This window comes from Pempheris klunzingeri, chromosome 9 (genome assembly GCF_042242105.1).
Source record: "Pempheris klunzingeri isolate RE-2024b chromosome 9, fPemKlu1.hap1, whole genome shotgun sequence".
Lineage (NCBI taxonomy): Eukaryota > Metazoa > Chordata > Actinopteri > Acropomatiformes > Pempheridae > Pempheris > Pempheris klunzingeri.
The window spans coordinates 1,250,947-1,265,356 of record NC_092020.1 but is presented as its reverse complement, the minus strand read 5'-3'; the positions used below and the strand labels follow the sequence as shown (position 1 = coordinate 1,265,356).

The window sequence follows — 14,410 nt, the reverse complement described above, 5'->3', positions numbered from 1 at the left end:
AAATAGAGACTTTTAAAAGCCCTGCGATTATTATAAACTTTCTTTTTATAACATATGGGTGCAGACTGATGTGTTTTTTGACCAGGATTATAGGTTTCATTTTGCATTCACGCCATAGCTGACAAAGGTGTAAAGGCCACAGGGGTGTATATGTTATATAATCTGGTTATTGTCACATGCATTGCTGTGTATAGAGAAAAAAATGTATCACCAAGCCCTAACAAAGCTTTCTCCTTTGAATTTGTGTCAGAGGACACTCGCTGTCCCAAGAGAGAATCTTTTCTACATCTATCATCACGTGCTGTTTTTGGGGTTGCAGCAACACGGTCGCCAAGCCTTGCTCCTTACGGATCCAATGTGGAGACAGTGTGCAGAAATCTGTCGGCTAAAAATAGTGCTCTATAAATGGCACTTATGATGCACAGCTATGGTTCTCTTCCTGTTTCCCCTGAGATCATCTCAAGAGGATGAGGTGCACAATCAAATGTCAACAAGGTGGGATCTATGTCGCTTCTTAAATGACGCTGGTTTTGTGTGGGCTTGGTTGGCTGGTCGGCTGCTGAAGGTGGATGCAGCACAAGGCCGGATGCATTTGTTTTCAGCCCAGCACAGAGACCAAAAAAATCTCAAATCATCGCATTATCGCATCATCATGCAAAATTGTGTCGCCTCTAACCACAGAAACGTGGCAATATGCTGCTGACGCTTCTCACACATTATATTTTCCGACCTGGATCTTGCTCTCATAACTGTGACCATTTTGACTGACAGGTCAGGCTGACTGTACTCTCACTACCTCACTTATAGCTACTCCAACAAAACACCACATCTTGGCAAGCAGCACAAACCTCCTAAAGCTTCCCAAATAAGTTGAACTGTTACATAAATCAATTCAAAACGTATATCTCCAAATGGTGAAATGGTTTCCATCACGGTAATGTGAATCAGAACCACAAATGTGTTGTTACACAGCTGGGATCACTCTCTGTGATGTGGACAGATATTCCAAGGCTGTCATTCAAAAGTCCCATTCTTTGCAGCAAAGATTTCCTCCCCAGTCTTGCTGCTCTTCTGTCTTCGTGCTTCACCTTTCCTCTTCGATTTGGTTTAACTCCACATGTCAAAGTATCCTTTGGCAAGATATTGAACCCCAAATTGCTTCCGAAGCTGTGTTTCGATGTGCGAGTGTGTGTGAATGGTTAGATCCACCCTGTCATCAGTGTGTGAATGTTGTGTGAATGGGTGAACATGAATGTAATGTTACAGGGCTTTGAGTGGTTGAAAAGACTATTTACCATCTGCGTTTTCTGATTCAAATAAATACGGTCAGCCTTGCTAAAGTGTCCTGCCACACTTCTCTTTAAGTCAGTAAGTCATTTACTACTATTTCCCACATGCTAGATAGACAGTTGTTTGGTTAGCCAGCAGGATTCCTTAATATTTACATGCAGTTAGCTACAATGGGCCTGACAAACAATGGGTCTGCTCTATTCAAGTGTCCCAGAGAAGATGACAGTGTGACTGTGGGTTAGCATGATCAATACCAGGACCCCCGGAATTCAGCCAAGAGTGACTGTACTATTTACACCTGTGTTTTTCCTATAGTCAAAATGTCGTCAGTGAAGAGGGTCTACAGCTAATCCAGGGAGCTTCTTACTCATTTGGACAATCAGGTCAAATTTCCCAGACTCATGTTTCCCATCCCAAACTGCAAGTGCAAAGTTTGCATAACCCATCAGTCAGAACGGCCGCAACTGACTGTTGATTTGCTCCTTTAGTTGGCTAAAAATGCAATCTGTGACATTTAAAGTCTCCAGCTGACATGTTTTTCAACCTAACCTGTAAAATGTCACATTCAACAATAATGAGAAGCCCCATCAGCGCCTCGGAAGACTCGCTGGGTTTGGTTAAACAATAAGTTGGTTAGCTGGCAGGGGTGGGTAGTAACGTGTTAATGTACCACACTGACTAAAAAGTAGTTGTTTTAAAGGAACTTGTACTTTTCACGTTGCTCTTTTAAGCTGTAGCTCTACTATTTATTTGGGTCTATTTTTTAATACAGTAATTTACTTTTTACCTTTGTTACGACTAGTCTGACTGGTGCTGGATTCCATCGGACAAGGCTGCTTCTTGTTCTGGCTTTAACCCAGTTTTTAGAGCGGCCGTGATGCACTACATGCTCTATTTCATTAAATAAAAAAACAAATCTTCATTAATTGCTGTTTTTTGTTATTTTGGACTGGCCTGCATGGTCTAAAAATATCAAAAAAGAAAGTAACTTTAAGTAATTTATTAACCAGGCACAGTTTTACATTTACTTGATTAGATTTCTCAAATGGTGATTTTCACTTTGACCTGAGTAATTTGTATGGGACTAATTGTACTTTTACTTGAGCATAGAATTTTAATGTCCTTCCCACCACTGCCAGACATGCAAATGCTTCCAGCATGCATTTGAGTACATAAACACGTTACTGACCTAAAGAACAAGACACCACCCTCCAACTTCATTACAGTTCGTTAGAGTTCGGTCTTACTACAGAAAACCACTTCAACATATGGGAAAATGGCTGTTGATTTGACTATCACTGTTCTGGCGAGAGGTTTAGTGAGCAGCCATTTACAATAATAAACACGAAGGTTGGAAAAAATTTCTGAATCTAAATTGTCACAAGAAGGTCCACTGTGAATAAATACAATTCTAACCCATTTATTAGCTTTTTTGCACACTTACAATCAAGGATTAGTCAAATATCCATTGACATTATATACTCTACCTACACAACATCATCTATCCAACACATAATGACAACATTGGACACATTTTTTTAACAATGGCAAACAGATCTAGGCAGTGCTTTCCCCATGTAAGTTAGTCTCAGTCATGACACCATTTTTACCCACCACACAAAACAGTGAATTGAACGTTTCTTTGATATTGCATAATTATGCTAAGAGTGAAATGGCATGCAGTGCCGTTTAAAAGCCTACTATAGGTATATGTGTTATCAGTGGAGTATAGTGATATTCCATTGCTAACTCACAGCACCATCTGGGTACATCCATTTTTAAAAAACAACTATTGTGGGCAATTGCACATACAGTATGTGATAGGTTGATGGACTGAAACGATGTTGCCCCTGAGGTTGCTTTGTTGCTTCAACTAGTGATATAGTAGCCATTAGTACGACTGGCCCCCGGGTCTCTGAAGTGAGAACAGGGTTTGTGACGAGAGCCCCAACAGGAGTAACCTGATTTACACATGTGCATATCATACACAACACTGTGCATACTTTACAAACCGAGGACTCGGACTGTCTTGTACTTTGTGTGCTCAGCTAATCATGCTGGCAGGAAAGTGGCCAATACTTTCTAATACAGTATGTGTCTTAGAGGGTGCAGTCTATTTTATTTAGTCTTTACTGATGTTGACATGATACTACCATCTCTCTCTGTCTTCTCTCTGCTTCCTCGCACTCATATTTAGAGACGGTACTTTCTCAGGAGCTCTGATTGCCACATGTACTTCCTCTCCGGAAAGTGATCAGGAATCCTAATGCGCCTGAAGTCCCGGATGCATTTCTCCAGCTCCTGCTCTGGAGTCATCTTCTCCTTGTTTGCTTTCCTCTTTGCGGCCTCTCGTTCTCGGACCCCGAAGGTTCTCACACGGAGCATTTCAGTCTTGCGGCGCATCTCTGCCTGCTGCAGCATGTGAACTGATCCTTTAGGCATGGGACGGTCCAGGGTCTGGATGTTGGACTGTCGGCTCACCGGGCCACAGATCACGGTTCCTTGAGGGGAGCTGGCCTCCGACTGGGTCTCAGAACAGGAAGTGGAGAGCTCATTGAAGGAGGTGCCACTCTCTCCCTCTCGCTCGCTTTTGTGGCTCTTGCAGCAGCAGTCACAGTGAGAGGACAGCCACCTGGAGGGCCCACCTGGAAGACACAAGCACATTAGTCAGTTGTTTTAACTAGATGCAGTAAAGTTTTTGTTACAGTAAGACCCCCATGCCTCCTTCATGCTAAAACACACTGTACACTAATGCCCCAGCTCTCTGTATGGTGACGGATTCAAGCTGCAATCAAAAGAAACCATTACACTGATCAAGCAAATGCTGACAAATGCCTACACAGCAGTTTCAATGTCATACAAATATCTTTAAACGAATATCAGATGAGTGTGTGTGGGTATTTGGGGGGGGGGGGGGGTATGGATGTAAGAACATGCAAGTTATTGGCTTTGACATTTAATTGCTGAATCTCAAAGAGCTGGTGGGCTGCGCATATTGCTTCCTCTGATAAGGAGAAGCCCAGAGCTCAGTGCGCTTCAGTACGACTCCCTAAAAGACCTTTCCCATTTCCCAAGGCAAAGCTTGTCTCGGAGCCAAAGCAATCTACTTTGCCGTTGCAGTTTCTTATTAGAACCGTAACCTGGCTGCCTTGTATTAAGAAGGTGGCGTATTATTTTGGAGTTTTCAGAACACTAACTCGGCAAGGTGCTTTTTACCTTTAGGGAGGCAACAAAGTAGAGAAAGCAGGTAAACACAAAGTCTAATTTATCTTGGGTGGTAACAGAACCAGGTCAGCGAATGGTGGAGTGAATAAATGTACCTTCAGAGACCCTGCAAGTGTCCTGACCTCCTGTCATGAAGTTTGGATGAGAAGCGAACCAGGTAGCAGGAGCAGCTCTTCGCTCTTCCTACCTGCATCTTGAATCATCTCACATCCTCCTACACTGCTAATTATTATTGGCTTCTGAAGTCTTAAGTAAAGACAGTAAACACTGTAGCTGTCTTTCATTTCCAAAAATATCCTTGAACCATTGTCACATTTAGATGTGCTAACAGGTAGAAATGTGCTGGAAACTGCTGTGCTTGCTGTAATATGAACAGTGTAAGAGAAATTAACTAATGTACACAGACTCTAAAAACCTCTTAATGGCTTTTTCCAATGTGATGATAGACTCAACAGCAATGATATCTCTGAGGGAGCAATAATTTGTCCATTACCTCCTTCCAGTGTGTGCACCAATTTATACTGAGCAGAGTTCAAGGGGGATTTTAACCTCTCTGTGCACACTGTTATAATGACCTTATCTCTGGTGCGATGATTGCATTGAGCTGATAGTGAGAGAGTCACTAACAGCTTTTTAATGGCTAATCCATGAGTAAAGAGGCCAATCAGTGCACCAATTTCCCCCCGCAGAAAATGAATCTAGCTGAATCCAGCAGATGAGCAGCACCAGGCAAATGGATGCAGGCGCTTTAGCGAGGAGGATCAAGAGGAGGCAGGCTGAGCATTGTTTCTAAATGGATGGATGCTGTAGTCCAGAGGGGCAACCCGTTTAGGAAACTAGCCAACACCCAATAATAGCATCATAAAATTTTCAGCCCATGCAGGAGAATGAATTGTATTAAAGCCACAGAGAAGCACCTGGGCTTGCACCAACAATTTGTCTAAACGGTGCATAGACATGGAGATTACTTTTTCTACATAGCCCTTAATGCAAAAACAAATAATCTGTGTGTGTGTGTGTGTGTGTGAATGCATCCTCTAACCGTGTGTTCTGGATAAAGTGGTGTAGTGTCAAGCTTTGATGTCCCCTTTCCGAGCCAAGACAGGAAACAAGAGCCTTGTCAGGAAACACAGTCAGTCTCTGGGACATTTAAACAACTGGGGGTGTATAATACCCCCCTTTGGTATCTTTTCAGGGAAGCCATTGATTGCAATGTGTTTTTCTCAGATCTATACAGCCCGTCTTAGAGATCATATTCCAACCACGTTAAAAGACCCGGGCTGGTCCTCAGACCAGACTCCGGCTGGGCACGTCTCATAAATAACGCAGGGGGAGGGAGTCGTGTGCTGCACAGAGGGATGCAGGCATGTCACATGGGCTACCCTCAAACTCCTCTCCATCTCTAATGAAAGTAGGGATGTTTGTCCTCATGTCTTAGAGAGGTTTATTGAAATTCAACGACCTGGATATTTGATCAAAGTGACACGTTTTTTACCCATTAAAAGGTTCTAAATGGCAGAAAAGTAGGACATGGTGGGGACTGAGGCAGAGGGCTCTGACAAACTCAAATTCAAATGTCAGTGGGTTTCTTGCCAGACATAAGTGTGTTTCTATCTGTGGCTCTAAACTGACTCATCAAGGGTGTCTGATGATTTTTTTCTTTAACAGCAGAGCAGCTCTGTGCTTCAGTCATGTAATCTTAGAGACGCTCTGCACGATTTATGCTGAAAGTTGAGAGGCAAAAAATAAATAAAGACGAACAAGAAAGACTCATCGCTCAGCAATTTCACGTTGTTATTGCACATAACCAGGAGGCCATAACACAATTTATTTCAGATTTGGACTTGCGTGACCTAAAGCTGTCTGCTTTTCACATTTGAATCTCAGCAGTGATGTGAACTGTGCCCTCAATATAAATAAATAAAAATAGGTCTTCAACACAAAGCGGCATTTTACATCCAAGCTGTCAGAGGCAGAGAAAAAAAAAAAAAACATTTAACTTTTGAATTTCTGAAGTAAACATACTTGCTTTCTTTACCCAGACACAACAAAATCCTGTGAGGCTGAACGGTGTGAATCATCTTCAGATGCTGCAGTTGCTGCTCTCTTCTAGAATAATACTCTCTGGCCAAGACCAAGACAAAACAGGGAGAAAAACTGAGTTTGATTGGTATGATGAGGAAAGCATCAGAGGTAATATTGTTTGACGGGTTAAATATGCAGATTCATGCAGCCAGTCAGGAAGTTAAGCTCATATGAGTGGAGACACTCTGATCTTAGACACTCTCTTACATTCTTCAGTTACACAAATATTTTTTTCCTCTGCCACTGCCTCGGGAAGAGTGTAGTTTACATGCTTGTTAGCTCACAAATTAGGCCAGCGTGTCCTTGCAGCAGAAAAAAGGCTTGTCTTGCAAAGGCAGTGACCGTCCTTACGGGGCGAGGGAAATCCATTTCACCAAGATAGTCCTATTCGCTGCAAAAGTATCACTTCAGCAGTTTGTGTCTATGGCTGATGACACTGATGGCTACAGCTATCCTCTCGCCTTCTATAATAATGTCTGCGATATCTGCATACAATTTAATTTGTCAATATTAATTAGCACCAGCCAGCACATCTGCTGAAACAACCATCATCAGCAGTAGGAACAGTCAGGGTAACCCATGGAGCCCCAGCAAGCTTGACGTGACCTAATTCAAGGACAGTGTTACTCTCTCATAGACCCATTACTGCCCTGGCCCAAATGATCTGCCTTCCATGAGGAGAGTGACAGCTTCACTGGCTGATTGTTAATGACAAGCGGGTGCCGTCCTCTCCCAGAGTCAGAGGGTGGCTGCCCCGCTGAGTGTCTCCCTGACAGGGAGATGAACACGCAACGCAGACCGATAGACATGTCTATAGCAGCCTGTCCCTGTAGGCCTGTCCCCTGACCCAGAGCCACACCCCTCCGCTGCACAAGCACTGATGAAGCCAGTGGAGGCGAATGTGTCCTGAGTATTCGCCGCGCTCCCGTCATCACCTAAATGATGCCTCAAGAGGCTGAATGAAAGACGGGGGGGGCAATTAGAGTTCCTCAGCCTGTCAAGTGGGCGATATTCAATGAAAGTGCATGTGGCACAAAGCTCAAGCATCAGCCCCTCTTTTAATGTCTCTTCTTCATCATGCACATACGCCAAAAAATGCTTTCAGTTCCTCTTTACACAGGCTACTAAAACTAAAAAAGTCAGTGCCTTATGCAGTAATAGCAACACACAGGAACTCCTGTCTTCAGGAAGTCTCAGCCCTGCCCACAATGTGAGTTCCACCATCCAAGTAGCCATTAAGTGTCTCTGGAGAGATCATTAAGGTGTTAGATGTCAGACAGTAAGAGCTGTTATACCTGTTCTCCAACAGCTACAGAGCATAGAAATGAAAAAGCCACAAACACAAAAAAAGTGACTTTAATGAACTCGGCTCTAAGTTATTGTAAAGGAACATATCAGAGGTTTTATGCTCTTTATGTTTAGGTTGATGTTTTATCTTTAATGCAGGCGTTGCTTCATTTCTTTTCAATGTGGGAACTGAAAATTGCTTGAGATGAGTGATCCATCAGAGTCTATATTTAGTCTTTTTATCTGTTAAAATTGCATTACCGCTCACCTTGGTAATGAAGTTAGTAGCAGGGACTATTTTGGAAACTATCCTTGCTGATGCGTTCAAGGACACTCCCAACATCTGTGATTTGTGAGTCAGCAGTCATACGGTGTGTTGTGGGAAAATCCAACCCAGAAGGCAATCAATAATCGAGAATGGTCAGCGTGAGAGGGAATAATACAATCCTACCAATCCCTGCTTGTGAGTTATTGTGCAACAAAAAGGCAACTTTAACAAAAATAGATGTGTAATTAAATGAGAATTACGACAGATTGCCTATTTTATGCCTGGTCTGTGTATGTGCAAATTCATTTTAATACTATAAATAGGTGAAATGGAAAATGGCAGCAGCATATGGATCAATATAACAGCTTGTAGTAAGACAGTAATGTGAAGAATATTAGTAATAATATGTAGTCAGTGACCTAAAATGTGAAAAATCACCAGCACGGTCCTTCAGAGGTCAGTGCTTCTCCAAAGAATGATTGATTTCAATAAAACACATTTTCCCTTTGCACCTGCAGCTTTTCAACAAACTCAGATTTACTCCCGAGGTGGGCCAGATTGTCTACTTGAACTGATGATGTGAGCAGAGCCGCGCTTTACTTTTGACCATCTTTCTGCCCAGGTGCTCTTTAAGACGTGAATGAGCTGTTCATGTGAGCACCATCCATCTCTTGTATGCATTGCCAATCCATCCAGACTCCAACCGGTCTCTCTGGGAGCTCGGGGATGGCCCAATCTCTTCCTCCATTACACCCAAGCGATTGATTACTCCCCCCCCCATCTCTCCCTGCCGCCCTGTGGCCATTGTTCAGGTGCCATTATGGTCACACATTCCTCTCATTCACAGCCCAAATGAAGACAGCACAGTTATATTAACAGAGCACAGCTGGCAAATATAATCATTTTACATCTTCACTGTATGTGTTTCCCATTTTGACAAGGCACTTCTGCACAGCCCTTTCAAATGTGGAAAGATGAAACTGTGTCTGATGTTACTGGTCCTACAGTTCAGTGATAATTTGCTCTGCCACTGTGATGTCGAAGCAGGTTATAATGTTATTTTATCCTTTTCCTATTTTAGAATATGACTTATATTTTAAATTGCCTTTAAAATAGGTCAGCATCTATCTTTCTAAATTGCATCTCCATTGTGGAAGACTGGAGACTAGGAAATATTTTGGGATCACAGATTGCTTTTTAATTAGCCAACACTCTCCTCTTTCCCCAGAGATAATTAGCAATAAGGAGGCTGGTCCCAAACGCCAACTGGGAGGTTAAAATTGTTAATCACTACAGCAATAATGTTGTCACGGCCAATTGAAACAACTAAATGTCCTTATCATGTTAAACAACCCACATTTCTGCTCGATGAATAACCGGCTGTGGATGCCTATTTATGCCACTAAAAAAAACAAAAAAAGGAAAGTAAGTCATGATTCTTTTTTTTTTTTTTTTATCTCACTTACTCTCTCATAATTTTGACTTTTTATCTCGGAAGTTTGACTTAGTAACTCATAATTTTGACTTGTGTGAAAAGACTTCTACATCTCCCAGTGAATAAAACACGATACAAGATGCTGCAACCAGCTGATGTCTGCATGTTGAATCAAACCAGCTTCTGTTCGCATCCCTAATTCACTTTAATGTGTTCTCGTTATCAGTTTTGATGTATTTCTCTCTGCCTCAGTTGTTTGTTCAAAGGGTGAACAAGTCGTACCCGGTCAAATGCAAATTATTTATCATGGCCATCAGGTGCAAAAACTCCTGCTCATGATGAATGCTCAGACACTCGGGCCTCCTGAGGAGAGTGCCCTTTTCCTGAAAGAATCATTTGTTTTAGTCTGAGGAGAATCTAACAGCTTCTATCCGCCTGAGCAGGAGTGGGTGACAATAACTGAGAGTGGAGAGTGTCTTAAACTTTATGAGGGAGCGAGTCCCCAGACTGTTAATACAGATGATACCATGCTGTAAAATGATGAATATCTTCTGTGGGCATTTTGGAAACTGGAGACCACACTAATACTGAGAGTCAGTGGAGCCTGTAGAAAACAACTGATGCATTTAACAAGAAGAGCAACATGGAAGAGCCTAAGGAAGAGACAGGCTGGAAGTAAGTCTCTCAATTTGTTTACTGCGCTGGATTGTTCTTTTTACACTCTGAACAAACCCAGCCTCCCCGCTTCACTCCATATGAGCCTGTGGTTGGGTGGGGGTGGGGGTGGGGTGGGGAGAGAGAGCAGTGAAATGTTCTGCTGAAAACAACAAACAACAATAAAGAACATCTGTTTCGTGCCCACCCCAAAGGTGCACTTGTCTACATGCATTCTTAGTTCAGGACTACCTGCCCTAGGCCAGCCACTGCCCCACATTCAGAATCAGGTTACAGTATTAGTTTTGAAAGTGGATGTGGGCCGCTGTGCTACTGTGAAGCAAGGGCTCTCACGCCTGTCTGCCTTTGATGTGTCTATCCATCATCTCGACTAGGCCTCTGTCTCCTAACGCTCGTTATATATATGTGTGCATTTCCTCTCACCCTCACCTTGTCTTCTCTCCTCTAATGAAAACCCAGTCTCTCCCTCCTCTTACCACCAAAAAAAAAAAATGTTTTTCCTCTCCGCTCCCTCAGACCCAATGAACTTTCTTGTCTGATACTTACTTTAATCTATTTTTGCTACTCGCTCCCTCTCTCTTCTTTCTGCCTCAGTTCCTTCTCCCCATGGCCAGGTCTCATGCAACTTTTACTCCCTCGTCCCTCCTGCTCAGTCGCCCTCTCCTCCATCTGCTTGACTCCCTCTTCTTTAGTTCCTTTTAGCTGGTTTCCTTAAATCCCCTCTCTCTCTCTCTCTCTCTCTCTCTCTCTCTCTGTTCCTTCCCTCTGTGCTCTTCTTACTCTGCATCTTCTTCCCTTCCATGCTGTTATTGCGGTTTCTCCCCTGTCTCCTCCCTCCTCTTGCTGGCCCGTGTCTTTGTCCTAAAGCGGTGTCTGTTAATGGAGAAAGGGGTGAACACCTACACCATATGCTGTGCTCCAGAAAGCTGAATGACTCAAGACAATCCTACCTGGCTGGATGTTCGTGCAGGTCAAGGCAGACCTCTCTGTAATAATTAGCCTGTATTAACAACATGATTGGTAAATCATTAGCAAACCATATGTCATGTCTTCCGCAGCCCACCCTCCTGCACCCCCAACCTTGACCCACCAACTGGGTTTTCTTCTGCTCTTCTAAAGGGAGCCATTGAGAATAATGAACAAAGTGCTTTTTAATCAGCCATATGGTCTCACTCCTCCCTCTGCAAAGAGAGGAATGAACCGTATTTGCAGCTAATTAAGGCATTTGCTGACGAACAAACTTCAAGTGGAAAGCAAAGCTGATTCAAGAGGATGCAGCAGCGTCCATGTGAAATGCTGCTGCCCACTGGTGCTATATTATTCATTACCCTTCAGAATCTCAGCAGTAATCCGTGGTTACGCATGACGCATGTGTACTTGAAGTGTAGCAGCGTTGTGACTCAACTCCCCTGAGGCCTGTGGGCAAGTTTGCCTCTTATCTCGGACCCAAAACAGAAGTTTGAGAGCCAGCCACTGCAAGGGATGCAGAGATTCAAGAAGGATGTGCTGTTACCCGATCATGCCTCCTGGTGGTGTGAGCTAATACACACGAGTGTCTGCAGATCCCCCTTACATCTAGACCTTTAGAAACAAATTAGTTGGGTTTCTTATGGAAAGCGATGTGGATGATGTGTTTATACCATTTAATGAGAAGAAATGATGATGCAGTATAATACCAGTGTGCCAATAACCTGGATGTGGTTGAACAGGAGAAGGGAGGGGCACTTGTTTTTTTAAAGTTTACATTGTTTGTTGCTTGTGTTTAACTTGCATGATGGTTGCATTTTAATCACTTCTGGAGGCCAAAGCCACCAGTTTACTTCTGAAAGCGTAGAGTAAGAATAAATGTCCACTCACGGTAGAAGATGTACTGTGCGTAATTGGACCAGACCCTGTCATCCGCGTAATGACTGATGGAGGACGCAGTCACTGACGAATTGCAGGCCACAATGTGAAAGCCGCTCTCTGACAGCATGTCAAAAGCTCTCTCCAGGTGCCTGAACTTGAGATAAAACCTGCAGGTGTAACGATCCGGCGGTCTGTCCGCGTCCCTGTTCTCATTCAGGGCGTCTCCAAACACCTCTTTCGCCAAGCCGATCCTGCTGCTGATGAAGATCCTCGGTAACTTTTTGGCCTTGGCATCACTTTGAGTTTCTCTGCCTCCCCCGGCGCAAGCGCCCTTGAAAGCGACCGTGATGTAGCCATACCTCCTGTCCAAGGAGTAGGGGTAAAACCTCGGGTCGCTGCCCTGCGACTCATCGTCGAAATCACTGTAGCACAAGTCGTCTGGAAATAGTTTGGAATCCTCGGACGACAAAAGTTTGGCCAATTCTGGCAGCTGGAAGTATTCCGCCTCTCTTTTCAGCCTTCCTCTCTCGGGGAAGTGGTCAGGGAGGACAACTTGCTTGTCCCTAAGGTAATCCAATACATACCGAAACAGAAAGCCATCTCTGTCAATAAAATAACGTCCTCTCAGGTCCCGGGACAAGTCATTTGAAGACCCCTTCTTGTTAGAGAAAAGCTTCCCAAGTAAAGAATTTGGAAAGCTTGTCAAGGTGGCATAACGAGTGTAGTACACCTGTCCACCCACGTTCAGCTCAATAACATCCGATGGAGGGTTCTGCACTGAGCCCTGCTCTTTGGCAGGTTGCGTTTTGCAGTTTTCGCTGAGTGCCATTTTTTTTTTCCAGATCTTTCACGAAATCTGAGTCTCGTCTCGGAGCGCAAACGTCCCAGAAGTTCAGGGTGTGGGGTGTAGCTGCATGGTGCTGATGCGCTCAGACCCAAAGCACAGTCTTGATTCAAGCTGCAGTCCTCGCATCCACTGTCTCATGACAAACAATCCCAAGGTGTGCCTACAGTAGATCCCTCAACCCCATGCGTAAATGTGCATCCTTTTTTGAACAGAATCGATCATCATAACTAGTGAGCGCATCATGTTACACGCATCCACTGAGATGGGTCATTACTGTGACTGCAAAGAAACACAATCCTCACTTCACTCCCATCAAAAAAGTAAAAAAAGAAAAAAAAAAAAGAAATCGCAAGTTTTCTGAGGAACGGTTCGCCGTCTTGCGTTTGCCTTCTAGTTTAAACACAAGTCCAGGATAAATAGAAGGATGTACGTGGATCCCATCCTCCTGCTACTGAGCGCCACTCCTGTTAACTGGGAGGCTGAAACGTGCTCCGAGGTTGCTCACAGAGAGGAGGATGGAAGCGGGACTCCTGTGCGCACCCATCTCTCCAAACTGCTGAGTGCGGAAACGTTTGGTCCGGCAGAAGGTTTGAGATAATGTTGCTCCAAGCAGTGCATGAGGGAGAAAAAAGCCGTCCCGTGAAGTAATGTCTTACATCATCTTAAAGGAAAATGACATTTGCAGGCGATCGACATGAAGAGGACCGATGTGATGTGGGTGCATCTGTGCGGTTTTTTCGCGAAATTCTGATCTAGCCGCGGGCGACGTGCAGCTGGCGGAGGGGATTCGGGTCTAATGCAGTTTTAACATCCAGCGTTGCGGATTTTAATCCCTTTCGAGTCTTCACAGAGGCTTTCGCATTTACATTTAACGCTTTTAGCTGACGCGCTTATCCCGAGAGACGGCTGAGGGGGTTAGGTCCCATGCAGGGTCTTGCTCAGAGACTCATCGGCAGTGACAGCTCCACGGGAGTAGAGCTGGTGATCTTATAGGGTATTTTTATTATTATTATTATTATCATACACTGCTGCTCTTTAACTCATGCTGGCCGTATTGGTTCAAGTCAAAGTCAGATCACAATGACACTTGCACTGTTGTGCATGTGACTGAACCCTCAGGCTTCACTTCTTTCACCCACAACACTGTGACTGAAAATGAAAATTGATCCCTTCCTCATCGATTTGACCGAGTGGATTCTTAATTCAGCACCACTGGCAGATCTCAGCAAGTCACAGCGTCAAACAATTTTAGAGGAGTTTTTGTAAGAAACATGGATTGCAATTTTAACAACCAATTTTGTGGAGGAAAAAAAAAACCAGCACTCATTACTGAGTCATTTTTCCCCTGGATTATAGTAGCAGGAGGACAGGGGTTTGGAACTTGTGTATTATTGCTCAGGGCCTGCTCAGTGAATTTGTCATAGAGCCATCAGTAGACTCCACGGTGAAG

The 14,410-nt window shown here is 43.9% G+C and overlaps 1 protein-coding gene across 1 annotated transcript; it reads right to left on the bottom strand.

Moving 5' to 3' along the window:
* Nucleotides 1-3,483: 3,483 nt before the first annotated feature.
* LOC139207345 (BTB/POZ domain-containing protein KCTD16-like) lies at nt 3,484-12,942 on the bottom strand. The gene is made up of 2 exons (XM_070837037.1): nt 12,123-12,942; nt 3,484-3,935 (listed from the first exon to the last, which is right to left on the bottom strand). The coding sequence occupies exons 1-2, from the start codon at nt 12,940-12,942 to the stop codon at nt 3,484-3,486; spliced, it is 1,272 nt and encodes a 423-aa protein (XP_070693138.1).
* Between the last annotated feature and the right edge of the window lie 1,468 nt (nt 12,943-14,410).